General features: G+C 43.2%; 1 protein-coding gene across 1 annotated transcript in view; it reads left to right on the top strand.

The window, feature by feature from the left end:
• LOC117368931 (phospholipase A2 inhibitor and Ly6/PLAUR domain-containing protein-like) overlaps positions 1-20960 on the top strand; it is an 84806-nt gene that overhangs the window by 6496 nt on the left and 57350 nt on the right. The window contains exons 2-3 of the mRNA XM_033962715.1: positions 5980-6099; positions 6323-6475. Coding sequence (XP_033818606.1) covers positions 5980-6099; positions 6323-6475 — 273 coding nt within the window. The remainder of the gene's footprint in view (positions 1-5979; positions 6100-6322; positions 6476-20960) is intronic.

Here is a 20960-nt window from a genome sequence, read left to right as displayed (position 1 = left end):
ATCAAGGGCCATAATCAAGAGTCTTATCAGTATGAGAGGTTGTATGATGTATAATGTGGGATAATAATCTAGTATTATTAGAAGAATATCGATGATTTAGAAAGCCTGATTGATCTGGGGAAATAAATTTGGGAAGGACGGACTATAGTCAGGTTGCCAAAATCTTTGCAAAGATTTTAGCATTGACATTGATTAATGATATGGGTCTATAATTTTTGACATCTTGGGGGTCCTTACCCAGTTTAGGGAAACGACCAAGGTAGCTTCCGTGAAGGATCCAGTAGATTGGCCTTGATAACAGAGAGAATGAAAGAAGAGTAGCATATGTGGAAGTAACGCAGGAAGAAAGGCTTTATAAAATTCAGTAGTGAGACCATCCAGACCAGGGGATTTATTAGAAGCAAGTGAGATAATTGCATCAGTGAGTTCTTGTGCAGTGAAGGGTGTATCAAGTGGGAGGGTCTCTGCTGGCGAGAGAGAGGGATGAGGAAAAGATAAGAAAGAATTGAGGGGAGCTGAGAAAGGTGATTCAGAAGAGTATAAATTTTTATAAAAAGAAAGAAAGGATGATGAAATTGCAGAGGAAACCATAACCAGTTTATCTGAGGCATCTTTTATGGTAGATATAGTGGTTTTATCCTGAATTTTTTAAAGATAGTTCGCTAAAAGATGTCCGGGTTTATTATTATCTGCATAATAGGTGGAAGCGTGAATAAAGACAGACTTAGCAGCTGAGGAACTGAGAAGGGAGTTGTATTGCAGGCGTAGATTGCGTAGATGAAGAAGGGTGGAAATATTGGATGCATCAGATAAGTGCTGGGATTCCGCTTCTTGAATGCGATGTTCTAGATCTTGTTGTAGTTTTTTCCGAGAGGAGTGGAGACGGGTGGAGAATTGAATAATAGTGCCTCATATAAATGCTTTGAAGGCATCCGAGGTGATAGTCCAATCACTGTGATCGGGGATGTTAAAGTTTAAAAATTCTGCAATAGCATTATTGATACAATCTTTAAACTGGGTTTCGTCAAGGAGGGAGGAGTTAAATCGCCATTATTTAATGCGAGGCTCAAGAGAAAAATGTTTACAGGATAATGTGATGGCAGCATGATCAGAGATGGTAATGGATTTGATGTCAGTTGTGGTGATGTGTTCCAAAAGGGATGAACTGGTGAGGAAGTAGTTAATCCTGGAGAAGGTAGAGTGAGGGGTTGAAAAGAAAGTAAATTGATCTGCATCGATATGTTGGAGTCTCCATGGATCAATAAGTTGTAGTTGAGCTATGATATCATGTAAGGTAAACCACACTTTTGTTTTTTTGAAAGAAGCATGGGACTTCCTATCTTTGAGGGGATCCAAAATGAGGTTAAAATTACCTCCTATAATAAGGGGGGTATCCGTGTCTTGGAGTATATGATTAGCTAGGTGATAAAAAAATTCAGGGGAATCCAACTTGGGTGCATAAAAATTATTAATGCGTAGTATATGATTTGAAATTGTGAATTTGACACTAATCCATCTGCCAAATGTGTCATGAGAGCTGAACATAACAGATAGGGATGGATGTTGTCTGATAAATATGAGAACACCATTTTTCCCATTGAGGGCGGGGGAAAATAAAGGAGCGCAATATCCTTGCTTAATAAATTTAGCTGAATCAGCATCGTTAAGAGGATTATATCAGATTTGAGATCATCTATATAAGATAGGATCTTGCGCTTCTTAATTATATTGTTAAGACCATTGACATTAAGTGAAGGTATGGAGAGGGACATTTCAAGGATTGAAAACTGATCTGAATGTACAATGGTATACCTGAAAAAATAAACATTATTAGGGTTAAACAAACATCATTAATTAAATCAGTCGAACGGAAGGTGAATGCTGTATACATCATGAGAGGTAAAACACTACAGAAGTAATAAGATATATTAAGAACAAATGAGAAAAGCTGACTGCAAAAAAGCAGCAATAGGCAGGAACTATGGGTGGCTGGAGAGCAAAAAAACCAGACCGTCGAGTGAAAAAGCAGCATACCAGCAACCTAACAAAAAAAAAAAGATTGTAATAAAGTAGCTCCTACTACACACTCAATTAGGTATAACAAGCAACAAGTTCAACGGAGTCAAGTGGTGAGGTTTAAAGTAAACAACTGAGCAAACAATGGCTGAGTGGAAGGTGATCCCACAACACAAACAGGCCAAAAGAGCGATAAAGCATGACTAATGAATGTAGAATAAACAGCACAGTACACAATCAATCAATGGGGAAACAGTTAGTAAATAAGAGTGAGAAGGATATAGAAACAATCGAGGAAAGAAAAGGAATCAGTTTTGATTGTGATTAAGCTGACGTGCACAATGGCAGAATAGTCACACTTGGTAATTTTTAGCTGTTTGCATTGAAGAGTCAGATGGAGAAGAAGTGGAAAAGGTCAGACTGAGTCGATCGGGGTCGGAGATTTGTCTTCGATGTACGAGGCTAGAAGCTCTGGATCTGTGAAGTCTCTAGTTTGATTCATATAGGTGATCCGCATCCGTGCCAGATAGATGCTGAAGCGGGCACACATTTTCTTCAGTTGCGGGCGGAAGGCGAGAAGTTGTTATCGAGCTTTTACCGTTGTTTTGTGCAGGTCCGGAAGGAAAAGAATCTTGTTGCCCTCATGAGTGAGAGGTGCGAGGGATTGTGCTTTTTGCATAATTTCTAGTACTTGAGGGTAGTGGAGGATTTTGAGTACGATGGGTCTCGGGTGCCGATCATGAGGTTGGCGCGAAGATGGCGATCTATGCGCTCGTTCAATTTCAAAGTCCTTCTTAAAGTGAAAATCCAGTAGAGTAGGGATGAAAGTCTCTAGGAAGGCAATCATATTATTTCCCTCCTGACCCTCCAGGACCCCCAAAAGACGTACATTGTTCCGCCGAGAACGGTTACTCGCATCTTCCAGCTCCTTTTCGATTGCCAGCATGCGTTTCACGTGGCTCTGCAGCGCCTTCATGTTGATCTCTGCAGTTGCCGCTTTAATTTCCAAGTCGGCGACTTTGGACTTGAAAGTAGTGAGATCTGTGTGGATCGTGGCTAATTCATCTTTTATTTCAGACACGGCATCTTTGGTGTCTGTCATTATGTCCTGGACCATTTTAATAGCTTCTCAGAGGTCCATCATGGAAGGAGCTTCAGGTTTCTCTGGTTTCTCTGATGTCGATCCTTTTGCCGGTGATTGAGGTTCGGGCTTATGTCTTTTGCCCGTTTTGGCTGTAGCCATCGTTTATATAGTAGTTAGTGTAGAATTCAGGAGTCGAAATCGAGTAGAGTGCAGCAAAAGATAAAGAAAATAGTAAGGGTTGCCAGAGCTGAGTGCTCAGACGACCATCTTAGTCGGGCTCAACAGCACCCCCCTATATTGATTCTTTTTATACTTTAATATAATAAGTTCAATATAAAACAATTCAAGGCTTGTGTGGATGGAATCAGGTGGTTTGCGGGGATGGGGACCAAGCTTATGGGGATTAGTCTAATAAAATGGTATTTTCTTATTTCTCATTATTTGTTTTATTTTTATTTGGTAATTTGTAAAGTGGTGACTATGTATCAGTTTTTTTGAATTTACATCTACTGTCTTTATATTTTGCACAATATTAGAGGACATGTGTTACTGTTTTCGTGGTGTTGTGGTGTTGCATTCTATGCAGAGTCTGGTTTCTTGGTGGTTCAGTTTAACTTTTGTCTACATATTTCTATATTTATTTTGTGATTATTCCATATTGGGCGAGGGTGTATCTCTGTTCTGTGTGTATGAAAAGAACATAGTTTTCAGTTGGCATTGAATGCAGGATCAATTGACTGTGCGGGATCAGGCTTGTTTAGTTTTAAAATGTATGTGTTGGTGTTCTAATGTTCACTGCAGTGTTTAAAATGCTGCCTTTTCCTAGGTACACTCTTGTGCGATATATGGATTGTTACTAAAAATCATATTTTTCATATACATGGGGGGAGGGGGGGGTCAAAAAATGATGGGCCCCGGGTGTCACATATGCTAGGTATGCCACTGCTTCACCTCCTCTCCATTGCTATGGCATCTCTTCTCCTTTCCTTCATTTCCAACCCACCCGACCCCATGGTGTGGCATGCTTAAGCTCCTTCCATCCCCCACCCCCATGCCTTGGCATCTCTCTCCTTCCCTTCCATCTTCCCCTTCCTACTCTGGCATCTCCTGTCCTTCCTTTCCCTCTGGTCTAGCATCTATCTCCTTCACTCCCCTACCCCCCATGCCCTGGCATCTCTCTCCTCTTCTCCCTTCCTTCCTTCCCCATGGCCTGGCATCAGTTCTTGCTTCCTTCCCTCCCTCCCCATGGCCTGGCATCTCTTTTTCCTCTCCCTTCCCTGTTCTTCATTCCTTCCTTCCCTCCCCATGGCCTAGCATCTCCTTTTCCTCTCCTTTCCCTGCTCTTCCTTCCTTCCCTCCCTCTCCCCATCTCCTCTCCTCCCTTCCTTCTCCATGGCCTGGCATCTCTTTTTCCTCTCCCTTCCCTGTTCTTCCTTCCCTCCCTCCCTCCCCTTGACCTAGCATCTCTTTTTCCTCTCCATTCCCTGTTCATCCTTCCTTCCTTCCCTCCCCATGGCCTAGCATCTCCTTTTCCTCTCCTTTCATTGCTCTTCCTTCCTTCCTTCCTTCCCTCTCCCCAACTGGATGCAACATTTTTCTTCCTCTCCCCGCCTCTCCCTCCCTTCTTTATAATCTTTTCTCTCTTTCTCTCTCTCCCCTCTCCCCCCCCATTGTACACAGTATTTCCTCTCCTTCTCCTCTCCCTTCTTTCCTCTTTGTCACCCCCTTCCTCCATAATCATCGCATCCTTCACAGCAAAGGCAATTCATTCCACATAGATAGACCGGCCAAAAATGAATTTCTTGAAATGAGGGAATCTCCAAAAGACATTTAGGGGGAAATACTGTATAGGACGCCTGTTTCTGCAAGCACCTAAGAAGCGACTGAGAATTGCACATCGGTGTCCTACACAGAATCGCATGTGCGCTAAGGACACATGCCCAACCCATGGGAAAGGGAAGGCCCAACATTTTGGAAGAGGCAGGTCTGTCAGTAGGAAGGAATGTGCATCACTTTTGCCGGTCATCTTCTAAAGGTTTCAGGGGTCAGAAGATGTTGGGGGGGGGGAGTGTTGGGGTGTGAGGGACTGTCGGTGGGTGTTGGGAAATGTCATGTGAATGTCATGTGGGTGTTGAGAAATGTTGGGGAGTGTCAGTTGGGTGTTAGGGAATGTCAGGTGAGTGTTAAGTAATGTCGGGTGAGTGTTGGGAGGGTGTTGTTAGGGTATGTTAGGGTATGTTGGCCTACATGTCAGGTGCTTAAGATACCTAGGGCTGCTTAAGCTCGCCCAAGGCCACTTCCGGGCATAATTATGCCCATTCCCAGCCTTGGGTGAGCTTAAGCATCCCTAGGTGCCTCCCTGCACCCTCAAAAGATGCCTATAGTATAGGCAGCCTTCCTTGGGGGGGGGGGGGGTGTTTGGAAAACATGTGCCCTGATTGGCTGCTTAGACAACAATAGGACATCTACCGCTGCCTACAGTCAGGACGCCGTTTAAAGAATTTGCCCCATACTCTACAATGAGAACACAATGTTCATGTAGGACAAAATGTAAAACAAAACAGCTGGCAATCAATGAAGCTTAGATTGCAAGGGACTTATATGCTCCATCTTTGATAATCCCTAATGACTCGCATTGCAGCATTTTGAGTAACCTGCAAAGCCCTCAACAACATCTGTGGTAGAACACTAAACAGCAGGGTACAGGAAACAAGGTGTGGGGACATGGAAGAAGAATAGGATGAATGAGAGAGAACAAAGTGACAAAAGTAAGATGGGGAGAAGAGATAGAGCTATAGTAGATATGCAAACAAGGAGGAAAAAGAACTATGACAGAAATTCAGTAGTGTGTATATCACGTGGTTTCTCCCTTTCCTCAGGACTCTGTCTGAATTGTGAGCATTGCCTGAACATTCATGGTGGTTCATGCTCAGGAGCCTCTGTTAAGTGCAAAGAAGATGAGGCAGTTTGTGTTAGCAGAAGAGAAAACACCACAATAGGTGAGTTCTGTCTTTCCAGGGAGATGCTGATAGATCAGAGGCCATTCCATTACTGATTGGTTCCAGTTTTCTGCCTTGTTAAAAAAAAAAAAAATAAAATCCTCAAATATAAATGTTATAGACTCAACTAAAGATCCCCGCAAGATGAAATGCTGACCTCTGTTCATATATCTTCAGAATTTCTCTATGTGTAATTCTTATTAATATCTTCTTACTTTCATAGAAAATGATTCGCGTTTGTCAATGTTCAAAGGGTGTATGAAGTATGACCCCAATATCTGTGACACGATTTTACATGGCGGTAATGATAGATTTCAAAATATGATGTACAATAAGTGTTGCAAGGAAGACAACTGCAACAGAGAAAGTTTCACAGGTAGGATATCTGTTTCTGTCTATCAAACCATGCAGGATACTCCAGGTCAGAGGGATATTATGATTCCTGCTAGGGAGACTATTTATAGCCCTCTACTAGAGGGGAAACCAGTGAAGCCTGTTTATATTTGGGCTTCCCTTTTAGACTAACTGGTAGACACCAAGAAAACACACCAGTGCAAAACAATAACAATACTACTGATTTGGTGCTCATTAAATAAACAGCATCAACCCAGTATCCTCAGCGCATACTGTTTTTGCATATTTTAAGGGTCTCCATCTGTTTAAGGCTCACCATCTCTTTGGCATAATCAACTGTCTACTCTAATCCCCCTTCACTTTCCACCCAAATGATGGCAGAGTTTTTCTATGACAAGATTCACAAGATTCACCTTGCATTCTCAACCAGGTCACCTCCCTCCCATCTCTATTTCCAGCTATCCACTCTGTGAGCCACTCCAACTCCTGCTATCTTTTCCTCCTTTTCATAAATCATTGAAGAAGAAACTGCACATCTTCCCTTCTCCTGCAAGCCCACTACCTACTCCTCTGACCAAATTCCCATCAACTTACTCAGTGCTTTCTCTCTCATTGTCATCCCTCCTATCTGTCACATCCTCAACTTATCATTCTCCACTGCAACTGTTCTGATGTCTGCATACATGCCGTAGTCTCACCTCTCCTCAAAAAACCCTCACTAGATCCCATAGCCCCCTCCAACTATTACCCTATCTCCCTCTTCCTCTTCTTCTCCAAGCAACTTGAATGTGTTCATCCCGTTGCCTGGACTTCCTTTCATCTCAAGCTATTCTTGATCCACTTGAATCACTCCATTCCACAGAAATTACCCTTACTAAAGTCTCTTATGACCTGTTCCTGGCGAGATTCTGTACTCTGTCCTCATCCTTCTCAATCTATCTGTTGACTTTGATGCTGTTGATCACCACCTACTCCTCGATAAGCTGCCCTTGCTGGGATTCCAGGATTCTGCTGTCTCCTGGTTTTCTTCCCAGCTCTCCCAACACACTTTCACTGTTTGCATATGTGGATCCTACACTGCTATCCCACTCTTTATTAGTGTACCTCAAGGCTCTGTCTTGGACCCTCTGCTTTTCTCCATATATACTTACTTCCTCGGTGCATTGATCTCCTCCAATAACTTCCAATATCATCTCTATGCTGATGACTGCCAGATCTACCCCTTCACACCAGACATCTCTACAGAAATCTAGGCACAAATCTCAACCTGCCTGTCCAATATTGCCACCTGGATGTCTCACTGGCTTCCTGTCTATTGGAGAATCCAATTTAAGTGTGCAACTGTAATTTTTAAAATCCTACATAGGATTTTCTTTCCTTTGGTCTGTTTCGTTTAATTCATGAAAACTCTAACTTTAGGAGTTCTCAGAAATTTAAACTTGGCTTTCCCACTTGTAAAGAGAATAAATACTATGGCCAATTTCTGTTGAACTTTTTCCTTTTTGTTTGTAAAAATTTGGAATGACCTTCCTTCTATAGTTCTCCCTCATCTATCAACTTTCCTTAAAGTATTGAAGACATACATATTTCAGAAATGTATTAATGGCTCTTCCTCTTCAAACTAACAACTATAAAATAAAATTTCAGGCATAAAAGTTTAAGTTTTTTTCTCTAATCTCTTGTATATTTTATTAAAATGTTGTTAACTGAGTCAAGCCCTCTTGTAGGGATGAATCGGTATATAAGACTAAAGATTAGATTAGATATGGATAAGACCAAGCTCCTTATATTTCTACCTAAACCCACATCCCTACTATTCCTGTTCTCTGTCTCTGGACAACACGCTCCTCTTCCTTGTCCTATCAGATTGCAACCTCGGGGTCATCTTTGACTCCTCTCTCCTTCTCCACTCAGAGATCCAACAAACTGCTAAATCCTGTTGCTGCTTCCTCTATAATATTACCAAAATCCAGCAGCTCCTTTCCGAGCATACAACCAAAACCCTGATCCACACTCTTATCACCTCTTGCTTAGACTACTGCAATTTGCTTTTCTCAGGTTTTCCACTCAACCATCTCTTCCCCCCCTTCAATCTATTCAAAATTCTGCTGCACGACATATTCCACCAGAGTCACCATACTTACGTTACCTCTCTCCTCAAGTCACTTCAGTGGCTCCCCATCCATTTCTGTATACTGTTAAAACTATTTTTACTGACTTACAAGTCCATCCACTCTGCAACCCCAAATATCTCACCTCCCTCTGTGTATTGGGTAAGGCCCTCTTATCTGTACCCTTCTCCTCCACTGCCATCTCCAGACTCTGTCCCTTCTATCTTGCTGAGCTGTATGTCTGGAACAGACTGCCCGAGTCAACACATCAAGCTCCGTCTCTAGCAGTATTCAATCCAAGCTAAAATCCCATTTTTTCACAGCTGCTTTAAACTCCTAACTCCCACTCACCTATGTCTATCCTATCATTCTCTCTAAGAAACGTCCCAGCCCTATATATCCTGTCTTTCCAAATTAGATTGTAAGCCTTTCAGTGCTATAGAAATTATAAATAGTAGTAGTAGGTTTATAACTACAGGTATGTGCCAGATTTAACTGGGAAGAAGATGCCTATTTTGGCACTATGATATATAGACACAAAGGCACCTACTAGGGGCCACTGAAAAGTTCTCAGCCCAACCAAGAAGAGAATGATGTTGAGCCAAGAAATTTACAAGTTATTCTTGACACATTTTGTTTCAATGATATGAAAAGTATCAAAAGTGTGGAATAACTTGTAGGTTTCCTGGCTCCACATCATTCTCTTCTTGGTTGGGCTGAGAACTTTTCAGCGGCCCCATATATATGACTATAAAATAAGTGACCATTTCTAGAAAAATGTGATTAAAGTAGCAAATCCAAAATGTTAATGGCCAATTTTTCATGACATAGGTCCATAAACAGTCTGAAAAAGTTACATGTTTGAACATCTGTATCTTGGGGTTTTTTTTCTCATAAAAATGAAGGATATTACAAATTGCTTGCTCTAACAGAATTAATTAAAACCTAATTTACTGTTTCTGGTGACTTTAGTTAACTTTTGACAGAGGTGAAGGGGCATTTTCGATTTGATTTCTATATCTGAGTTAGACATTTTGCGGAACATGCAGAAAAATCCAATAGCAAATAATAACCATTTTCAAAACAAGAAAACATCCATCTTTTGGGTTACAAAATGGCCACTTGTCCTCAGTGCATCTATCTTTCTTTTTGAACCATTATATATATATATATATTAAAAAAAAAATTCCTAAAGAAAATTGTACAAAACAAGCCATTGGAATATAGGAGGGGCCAGAATTTTTAGTAGACTGGCTACAAAGATATCCTAGCAGAGCAGTGGGGAATCCTAGGGGGCACTGCAGTAAATTTCACATAAAAAAAGTCCCAGGTATATATCAACATAACCCCCTTATAATGTATGGTGAGCCTTCCAAAACCCACCCATAACATACTGGGCCTAACTGTACTTTATACCTGCAGATGTCACCTATATGTTGGAACAATTGGATTTAGGTGGGTTGTGGAAGGCTCATATATTCCACCATAATTGTAGTAGAGTGGGGTATGGGCCAGAGTCCCCATCTCTGTGGTTCACTACACTGCACTCTAGGCTACTCCAGGAACCTGTTTTATACTTTAATAGTTCTGGCCATAACATCTGAAGCTGTCATATAGGCAGGTATGTACTGTTTTATTCATTTCTTTTGGGGGTGGGAGGGTCAGTGACCACTGGGGGAGTACAGGGGGTGATGCTTACATCCCTCCAGTGGTCATCTGGTCAGTTTGGTCACCTTTTTGGCACTTGTTATTAAAACGGGTCTAGCCCCCAAACTAAACTAAACTAAAGCTTAACTTTGTATACCGAGTCATCATTCTGAGAAGGCTCGACTCGGTTTACAGCAATTAAATAAACAGGGAATGATTTACAAATTGCGCCCTGGATATATTCTAAAATGTTCAATTATTGCTTAAAAATGTCCCTCATAAACTCATCCTATTCCTGCCCAGTTCTTGGCTCTAACACGCCCCTTGAGATTTATACACACTGCAGATGAACAGCATTAAAATTAGTGTAGAAAATAGGTTTTGAAAACAACAAATTGGAAGGGTTTGAAGAGAAAATCCATTTGCCATTTCTTGGATGTTTTTTCTTTTTTGAAAATGAGCTTCATGATCACATATTTGTGAATATCTAACAACAATGTCTGCATTCAAAGTAGAAACATGCCTGCTCAAGAGAAATGTAAATACTAGCAGAAGCTTTTTCTGCAAATAAGCATATTTTATAAAATATATACAGAGAAGAGTGACTAAGATGGTTAAGGGGCCGAAGGAGTTTCCATACAGTGAAAGATTAGAGTAACTGGGCCTTTTCTCCTTAGAACAGAGGAGATTGAGAGGGGATATGATCGAAACATGCAAGGTACTGAAGGGAATAGACTTAGTAGATAAGGACAGGTTGTTTACCCTCTCCAAGGTAGGGAAAACGAGAGGGCACTCCGCAAAATTGAAAGGGGATAGATTCTGTACGAACATAAGGAAGTTCTTCTTCACCCAGAGAGTGGTAGAAAACTGGAACGCTCTTCCGGAGTCTGTCATAGGGGAAAACACCCTCCAGGGATTCAAGACATAGTTAGACAAGTTCCTGCTGAACCAGAACATACGCAGGTAGGGCTACTCTCAGTTAGGGTGCTGGTCTTTGACCAGAGGGCCACTGCTTGAGAGGACTGCTTGGCATGATGGATTAGGTACTGTTCTGACTCAGCAGCGGCAGTTCTTATAAATAGAAATTTGTGTGTGTTTACTCTAGTTTGGGTCTTTTTGGGTTATACCTCTTCCTGGATCTGGTGGCTTGTATGCTGGGGGGGGAGAGGGGGAGGGCGTATGTGTGTGTCTTGTGTGTTTGTAGTCTATCTTGGGTCTCTTCAGGGTATATTTCTTTTTGGCATTACTGGTATGTATGTAGGGGTGGGGAGTGACAGTGGTTTGTTTGGATTTTGGTTGCTTTTAAGTATATAGCTTTTGGTTCCTTTGTCTTTATCTCCCCAGCTGTGCTTTGGGCTCTATATGCTTGGTGCTTTGTGTGGGTCTGCTTAGATTCAGTATGGGTTGGCCTGACTTGATTACCGACAGTGGCTTTTGGCTGCATTTAAGGCATTGGGAATGCCTTTTTCTATTTTTTGGGCGCCCCCCTATGTTCCTTTGTGACAAGGAGGGGGGCCAGCTGGGTGTTTTCAGTGTGGTGTGTTACTAAAGTGTTGGGGAATTGCTATTGCTGTTTTTGTATTTACTTACACTGTGTGTGTTGGGTGGGAGGAACTGGGGGCCCCGTTCACGATGTAGTGACTCCCTCACTTCGTGCTACTTTGGTGCGGAGCGAGTTTCCAAAGTATAGGTTTGGGGGGGGTAGTATTGTGGGGGATGGGTTGGTAGGTTGGGATGCTGGGTGGGGGGTGGGCAGTCCTCCTTTAGTTCTAGTGTTTGGCTTCTTGGTATATTGAACTGTTTTAAATACTTTTTTGGTTGTACATTTTACATGGACGTATTACCCGGCTGGAGGCTGGGCTCCTGGGGTTACTGTTCTGTCTCTTTTCTGCATTCTTTTTTCCATATTTTCCCTGATTTTCCAACCTGAGAACTCCTTTTAGACTTACCTCTTGGAATGTAGGGGGCATAACTTCACTGGTTAAGCGGTCTAAAATTTTAGCAGCTTTACAGCGATATTGTTCGGATATTGCCTGTTTACAAGAGTCTCGTTTAATGGACGCAGAACATCTTAAGTTGTGTCGCTCTTGGGAGGGGGAGGTCTATTTTGCTTCTTCACTGGGCCATCATGGTGGCATTGCCTTGTTGGTCTGCAAATCTTCACCGCTTGGAGTTCAGGTCCTTGATAAAGCTACTGATGGTAGATATCTTCTTTTGCGCCTGACGTTGGGTGACCAGTGCTACCTTCTACTAGTGGTCAACTCGTGGGATTCTTCTTTTCTGCAGAAGCTGACTCAGCTTTGCTCTCATTACTCTGGGGACCTGCTTCTTCTCTTAGGAGATTTTAATTTGGTTTTAGATCCTGCCTCTGATAAGTCAGGTACTTTCTCTACTTCTTTGGGGGCCCAAGGTCATCTCCTTTCAAATTTTTGTGATACTCTTTCTGTGGTGGACCCTTGGTGCCTTTTCCATCCTGAGGTTCGAGACTACACTCATCTTTCTCGGGCTCACAATACTTGGTCTCGGATTGATCATATTTTTATGTCCTCGGCATTTTCCTTCCATTGTATCAGCAGAGATTGGCCCTTTGAATATTTTAGATCATACCCCGATATGGGTAGATGTTCATTTGGAAGCCGTCTATTTCCGCTCACCGCCTTGGCGCTTTCCATTCTATCTTGCTCAGGATGTGGATTTTCAAACTTTTTTTTGCAGACCCAGTGGGATGATTATTCCACCAATATTGCTCCTCATATGGATGATCCCATTTTGTTCTGGGAGGCTAAGATGGTGATTCGGGGTCATTATTTCTTTCTTGTGCGCAAGAAATAAGTGTCTCCATAGAGGAACTATCACCTTGGAACGGGCCTTTCGTGTTGCTAAGCGATCATTCCACTCGGCTCCGTTGAGGGAAACTCGGGAACGTTATTTGTCTACCCAGGATGCTCTCAATACGCTTATTCACTCGCATTCTCAGAAATGGGTGGCCTATCACAAACATTGCTTCCACCGCTTTGGTAATAAGCCAGGGCGCCTTATGGTGCGATTAGTGCAAGCTGAGACCAATAGGAAACCAATTTTGATTCTCCGGGCCCCGGGTGGGGGTAGGGTGACCCATACGTCAGAAGTTTCTGGGGGTCTTATTTGATTTTTTTCAGCAGTTGTATGGAGCTCCTGATGATGCTTCTCCGGAATTGTTGGCGGACTATCTCCAGTCTTCTGGACTCCCTCGCCTCCCAGAGGATGTCGTGTCTTCTCTCAATAGTCCCTTCTGGACGGTGGAATTAGAATCTGCTATTAAAGCTCTTCGCTTCGGTAAGGCCCCGGGCCCGGATGGTTTTTCAGGGGAATTTTACCGCATTCTTTCCTCTCGTCTTTGTGGTCCTTTGCTGGCTTATTTCAACGCAGCTATTACTCGAGGCTCATTTCCTCATTATGCTAATGAGGCGCTTATTACTTTATTGCTGAAACCTGGTAAAGAGGCTCCCAGTTCTTATCGCCCTATCTCTTTGATTAATGTTGATCTTAAGCTTCTATTTCGTCTGTTAGCCGATCGTCTTGCTCCTCATCTCCCCATGCTTATTCACGAGGACCAAGTAGGATTTGTCCATGGTCGCCAATCCGTCTAATGTCCGTAAGGTCCTCTTTGCATTAGCTCACTGTCAATATCACCGTATTCCAGCTTTGCTTGTCAGCTTGGATGCCTCTAAGGCCTTTGATAGTGTCCATTGGTCCTTTTTGTTTCGCACCCTCAAATATGTTGGGCTGGAGGAGGCTTCTATCTTAATGCAGTTTGTTCTTTGTACTCTAATCCGAGGGCCTCTTTGCTGGTTAATGGGACGTGTACGGACTCCTTTCCTATTCTTAGGGGCACTCGACAGGGGTGCCCCTCTCGCCTTTACTCTTTCTCCTTTCTTTGGAACCTTTACTCTGCACTCTTGGTAGGTTTGGAGAGATGCAGGGCCTTATAGTTGATGGGGTAGAATTGAAGACTTTGGCCTTCATTGATGATATGTTTCTGATTCTTACTAGGCCTGAAGATTCCTTGCCGATGGCGTTATACCTCATTTCTGAATTTGGATTTTATTCTGGTCTTTCTCTCAATTTGCTTATATGCAAATTCAACATTACCTTAATTCTCTACCCTCTGGTTCTTTAACAACTTCTTGTCAAGAGTTGTTATCCATGGCCTTTACCATTGGCTCCCAGCTTCCTGTTCCTCTCAAATTCCATTATCGTCACTTGAAAGATGAGTCCCCCTTGTTTGACCATTCTAGATTAAGGGATGCCTGGGCTTGGGACCTTGCTGTAGAATTACCTGAAGATGTGATTTTACAAGCTGTCTGCAATCTGCCTGCTTTTCGTAAATATACTACTTTTTGGGAACAATATAAGCTGGTCCTCCGTTTGTACACTTCTCCTAGGAGAGCTTACCTTTCTGGGTTTCATGAATCAGTAGCTTGTCTTAGATGTCGGACCCCTGAGGCGGGCTTGGGACACATGTTCTGGACCTGCCCTGTTCGCTCCTTTGGGATGCCATATTTCTCTTTGTGGAGCGTATTTGGAACATTATTATTCAACGTTCTCCCTTGTTTCTCTTTCGAGCTGTCCCCCATTATTCCCCCTGTAAAAGGGGGGCTGCTGCCTTCCTCAAGTGGACAGTCCTCCTTGCCTTGAAATGTATCTTACTTAAATGGCTTGAGGGGGAGGCGCTGGACTACTCTCTTTGGCGATGCCGGATGATTACTCTCCTGATATGGGAACGATGGGATGTGCTGGACTTTTCCTCCCTCCCAGGGCGCTCTTTTCAGCGCACTTGTGAACCCTTTTGGACCACCATGACTCCCTTGGCTCGAAGCAATTTGCTTAACTGCTGATATCTTGTTCTTATATATTATGTAAGTCTAAGTATTTTTGTACTGTACTATAGTTCATTTTAGGGGTTGTAAGTGTAAGGAGGAACGGGAGGTGGGGGGATTGTTTGGGGGCTGGGTGGTTGGATAGGGGGGGTGGTGTTGTGGGGATTTTGCTGTAACTTGAGCTTGTTTTTGATTCACCCTGTGTATTTGCTTGTTTTCTTGTTGAGCTCAATAAAATATATTTGAACACACAATGGCGTACCTAGGGTATGTGGCACCCGGGGCCCAACATTTTTTGACCCCCCCCCCCCCCATCTATATGAAAAATATGATTTTTAGTAACAATCCACATATCGCACAACAAGAGTGTACCTAGGAAAAGGCAGCATCTTAAACACTTCAGTGAGCACTAGAACACCAACACATACATTGTAAAACTAAACAAGCCAGATCCCGCACAGTCAATTGATCCTGTAGTCAATGCCAACTGAAAACTATGTTCTTTTCATACACACAGAACAGAGATACACCCTCACCCAATATGAAATAATCACAAACTAAAAATAGAAATATGTAGACAAAAGTTAAACTGAACCGCCAAGAAACCAGACCCTGGATATAATGCAACACCACAAAAACAGTAACACATGTCCTCTAATACAGTGCAAAATATAAAGACAGTAAATGTAAATTTGAAAAAACTGATACATAACAATCACCACTTTACAAATTAACAAATAAAAATAAAACAAATAATGAGAAATAAAAAAATACCATTTTATTGGACTAATCCCCGTAAGCTCGGTCCCCATCCCCACAAACCACCTGATTCCATCCACACAAGCCTTGAATTGTTTATATTAAAGTATAAAAAGAAATAATATTCTGTACAATTGTCAATTTATAAATCAGTGTCTTCTCCCCACTCTCTCTTCCCCATTTCCCTTCAGCATCCTCAGCCCACTCTCTCTCCACTTTCCTTCAGCGCACGCACATAAAAACAAGCAAGTAATTGAAATCATTTTCATTCTATTCATTCATAGAAATTAAAGTCTAAATAATGCCAGTCACATAACAAAACATGATTTTACAAAAATAATTCCCTGCACAGTCCCTGCAAGGAATACTAGATGTCTTTCAGCAGCTCCCCTCCCTCCCTCCCCCTTACCTTTGTGGCCAAGTCAAAATGATCTACCAACAATAAAATTTTAAAAACACAAAGCACGCTGTGCGCAGAGAAAATGTTAATTATCATTTATATTCCGCGGGTTTTCAAAGAGGTCAAGGCAGATGACTTTATGCAATGCCACCTCAGTGACAACTATACAAAAATAGACAAATATTCCCCCTCACTTTTTACTAAAACGCGATAGCGGTTTTTAGCACAGGGAGCTGCGCTGAATGCCCCATGCTGCTCTCAATGCTCATAGGCTCCCTGCGCTAAAAAACGCTATTGCGGTTTAGTAAAAGGGGGCCATAGTGCAAAATATAGACAGCATATATAAATTCTCAAAGCAGACACATTTTGATCACTAAATTGGAAATAAAATCATTTTTCCTATCTTTGGTAATTTCATCAGTCTCTGGTTGCACTTTATTCTTCTGACTGTGCAATATTTCTTCTTTCAGCCTCCTGTATGCTTCCTCTCCTCCAGACCTCATTCCCTCCCCAAACTTTTTCTTTGTTTCACCCTGTCCCTTCTTTTTTTCTCTCTCTCTCCATACCCCCTTTCTTTCTGTATGTCTGTTTTTCTCTCTCTCTCTATGCCCCATTTCTTTCTTTATTTCACCCTGCCCCCTTCTTTCTTTCTCTCTCCATACCCTCTTTCGTTCTGTATGTCTGTCTTTCTCTCTCTCTCTCCGTGCCCCATTTTTCTTTGTTTCACCCTGCCCCCTTTCTTTCTTTCTGGCTCCCTGTCCCCCCTTTCTTTCTTTCTCCCTGCCCTCCCCTATGCCACCACCACTGGGGAATAGGCTGCCACTGCCGCCATCGGGAACAGGCTGGTGCCAAGTTCGCCTTGCTTTTCCCCACGGGGCTGACCAACTCTCGCCACCCGACGTTAATTCTAACGTCGGAGAGGACGTTCTAGGCCAGCCAGGCAGCGATTGGCTGGCTCAGAATGTCCTCTCCGATGGCAGAATTGACGCGGGTGGTGAGAGTTGGTCAGCCCCACAGGGAAAAGCAGGGAGAACTCGGCGCCGGCCTGTTCCCGATGGCGGCGGTGGCACTCAAGTGGCTAAAGAGCCGCAGTTTGCCGGCCTAGGGAGAACACTGGAAGGTGGCCAGCTGTGCACCCCCTTGAGACATAAACCCGGGGCGTACTGACTCCACCACCCCCCTACCTTGGTATGCCACTATCTGTACCTCACTCACTCCTTATGATCAAAAATTCTCCTTTCTTCTATTCCCCATGTACACAACCATCTCTTTCCCTCTCCCAAGTCCATGCCTTCTGTGTCCAAAAACCCATTCCCTCCCCCACCTCAGCATCTCATTCCCTCCCTTCCTCTCTCCCAAGTCCATGCCTTCTGTGTCCAAAAACCTATTCCCTCCCCACCTCAGCATCTCTTTCCCTCCCTTCCTCTCTCCCAAGTCCATGCCTTCTGTGTCCAAAAACCCATTCCCTTCCCCACCTCAGCATCTCTTTCCCTCCCGTCTTCTCTCCCATGCCTTCTGTGTCCAAAAACCCATTCCATCCCCCACCTCAGCATCTCTTTCCCTTCCTTCCTCTCTCCCAAGTTCATGCCTTATGTCCAAAACGCACTCCCTCCCCCGTTTTGTGTTCCGTGTTTGCCTCCCAGCCCATCTTTGCAACTTTCTCAGCAAAACGGAGCTCGAGCCGCGAGGCTTGTCTTCTGTTTCTTTCCTGCCCTGCCGCACACAAATAGCCGACCAGAAGTATTCTCCGATGTCAGCGCTGACATCGGAAGGCAGGCTTTGCTTAAGCCCTCCCTCCGACGTCAGCGCTGACATCGGGGAAGACTTCCAATCGGCTATATGTGAGTGGCAGGGCAGGTAGGAATAGAAGACGAGCCTCGCGGCTCGAGATGTATTTAACTTTGCGGGTCCCCCGTCCAGCTCTCTCCTGTGCACCCCCTTGGGGCGTGCACCTGGGCCGGACCTCCCCCCTAGGTACGCCACTGTGAACACATAAATAAAAATTCTAATTACACTCTACCTAAACTCCTCCCCTGTATACAATTATTCACTAGTTTGCATGATATGTAGTTTTAGGCATAACCTTTTACTCACAGGCATAGGACACATCACTATGTTCCCCCTTAATTTCTATAGCCTTGTGATGACTTTCAAATAGATTATACCAGTGATGTAGCAAGGGGTGGGTAGGGTAGGGGGTGGACCACCCTGCCGCTGTCTTGGTGGGGGGGGTCCCCCACCCAGCCACTGTCTCAGTGGGGGTCCCAGTGCTGCTGGATCCTCCTCTCCGCCCCACAATGTACCTCTTGAAATGTTTGCCTGTGCGAGCAGCATCTTTCATCTCTTGCATTTCTCGGCTCCCTTCTGACATCACTTCCTGGTAGCAGGCCCAGGACGTGATATCAGAAAGGAGCCAAGGCTGGTGGAAGCAGGAGGTGGAAGATGCTACTCATGCCAGTGAACATTTCAAGAGGTATGTGGAGGGTGGGGCACTCGAGCCGAGGCTGGTGGAAGCAGGAGGTGAAAGATGCTTCTCATGCCGGTGAACATTTCAAGAGGTATGTGGAGGGTGGGGCACTCGAGTGGCAGGGAAGAGTGGGAAGGGTGCATGGCACAGTGAAGCCCCGGGTGCTTCCCTCTCTCGCTATACTACTGGGTTGTGCTCTTCCTTCCCTTCTCAACTCTCCCCTGCCATTTCCAGCATCTCCTCTTCCCTTTCCCCCAAGAGACTACCCCGATGCCACTGGCAATATTATGCCCACCCTTCCCTTCACTATTGCTTTCATACCTTTTCCTGGTGCTGCAAAGCAGTGTCAGCACCACTGTGGCCCTTTCCATACAGGCACGTGCTCAGACGTACTGTCAGGCTATGAGCTCTTTTCAAAAGGAAATGCATCATGGGAGTTCCAGGAATAGGTATAGATGAAAAAAATGGTGTGGGGAAGGGAGAAGGATACTGTGCTTGTGGCTGTTGCCAGCAGGATCAGTGGAGACCCTGCAGGATCAGGAATGTGAAGGGAAGATACTGAAACTACCATGAGTGGGTAGGGGGGTGGGTAAGGCCAGTAGACTTGTGTATTGGCCACCCATCTGATTTTTGACCTTAGAAATGGTGAAATATTTTGCATCCTACATGCAAGTTTATATGATAATTATATAAGATCCTATTTATATGCATAAAATGGCATGTATAATTAACACATGTTGTGCAGTCAGTTCATCAGCTGCAGAAAATACTAGGCTTTCACTTTCTTTTTCTTCCTATCAGCTCCACTATACAACTTTTTTGACTGCTGTGATCTGGCCATCTATAGGTGGGAAAAAGAAACAAAGAGAGTAGTAGAAAGGAAAACACTGGAAAAACACTGGGAAGTCTGGGGTCATTTACCAACAGCTAGTCTGCATTAGTACAATTATTGTATCTCACCTGCCTTAGGGCCTTAGGGCCTGTGGCTTAAGGAGGAAAATTCTATAACAGAACACCAACAACTATGGAGCTTATAATCAAAACATAAATGAAAAAAATTGTCCTAAATCAGCACTTGAACATTCTAATTGCAGATAAGTGAAATCGCAAATCAGGAACAGGCAAAGTTTCAAGTTTTCAAGTTTTACTAAAATTTGATGTGTGTGCAATGTCAAATATTTCAAAGCGTATTACAGATTAAAATAGGGGATAAACTTTACAACAATTTATTACCAAGTAATATATACATACAAAATTCAATACAGACACAAAAGGAAAGGGGGGTGAACTACAATTATTAAAGTAGAAAGAGGACATATACGAGTAACACATTAGGGGGCAAAGAATGAAAAGGAAGATTGAATTAAAAAAGAAAATAAACATAAAGAGAGAAATGAAAAGAAGAATAAGAGGAAGATTGAGTCCTATAAGTAAGGACTGATTAGAATTAGTTGATTAGAATATAAGATAAGGTTTTACACAAACTGATTGTCTTGTCTATGCTTCAAATGCATCCTTATAAAGGAAACTTTTTAAACAGCCTTTAAATTTTTCTAACGAGGTTCCCCAGGCCGGTGAGCCTCACTTCAATTGTAGGAAAAATAATGGAAGTGTTGCCGAAAGACAGGATAGTGTACTTCCTTGAATCTAATGGGTTACATGATCCGAGGCAACATGGGTTTACAAAAGGTAAATTGTGCCAAACGAACCTGATTGAATTTTTTGATTGGGTGTCCGGAGAGCTGGATCGAAGATATATGTTAGATGTGATTTACTTAGATTTCAGGAAGGTTCCTCATAGGAGGCTCTTGAACAAACTTGAAGGGCTAAAGTTAGGACCCAAAGTGGTGAACTGGGTTAGAAACTGGCTGTCGGACAGACGCCAGAGGGTGGTGGTTAATGGAAGTCACTCGGAGGAAGGAAAGTGGAGTCCCTCAGGGTTCGGTGCTGGGGCTGATCCTGTTCAATATGTTTGAGTGACATTGCTGAAGGGTTAGAAGGAAAAGTGTGCCTTTTTGCAGATGTTACCAAGATTAGTAACAGAGTACACACCGAAGAGGGAGTGAAAAATATGAAAAAAGAACTGCAAAAGTTAGAGGAATGGTCTAATGCCTGGCAACTAAAATGAAATGCAGAGTAATGCATTTGGGGATTAATAATCGGAAGGAACCATATATGCTGGGAGGTGAGAAGCTGATGTGCACAGATGGGGAAGGGGACCTTGGGGTGATAGTGTCCAACGATCTAAAGGTGAAAAAACAGTA

The sequence above is a fragment of the Geotrypetes seraphini genome, chromosome 11 (genome assembly GCF_902459505.1).
Source record: "Geotrypetes seraphini chromosome 11, aGeoSer1.1, whole genome shotgun sequence".
Lineage (NCBI taxonomy): Eukaryota > Metazoa > Chordata > Amphibia > Gymnophiona > Dermophiidae > Geotrypetes > Geotrypetes seraphini.
Note: the sequence above shows the minus strand (reverse complement) of the source record. Positions and strands in the feature narration are given on the sequence as shown.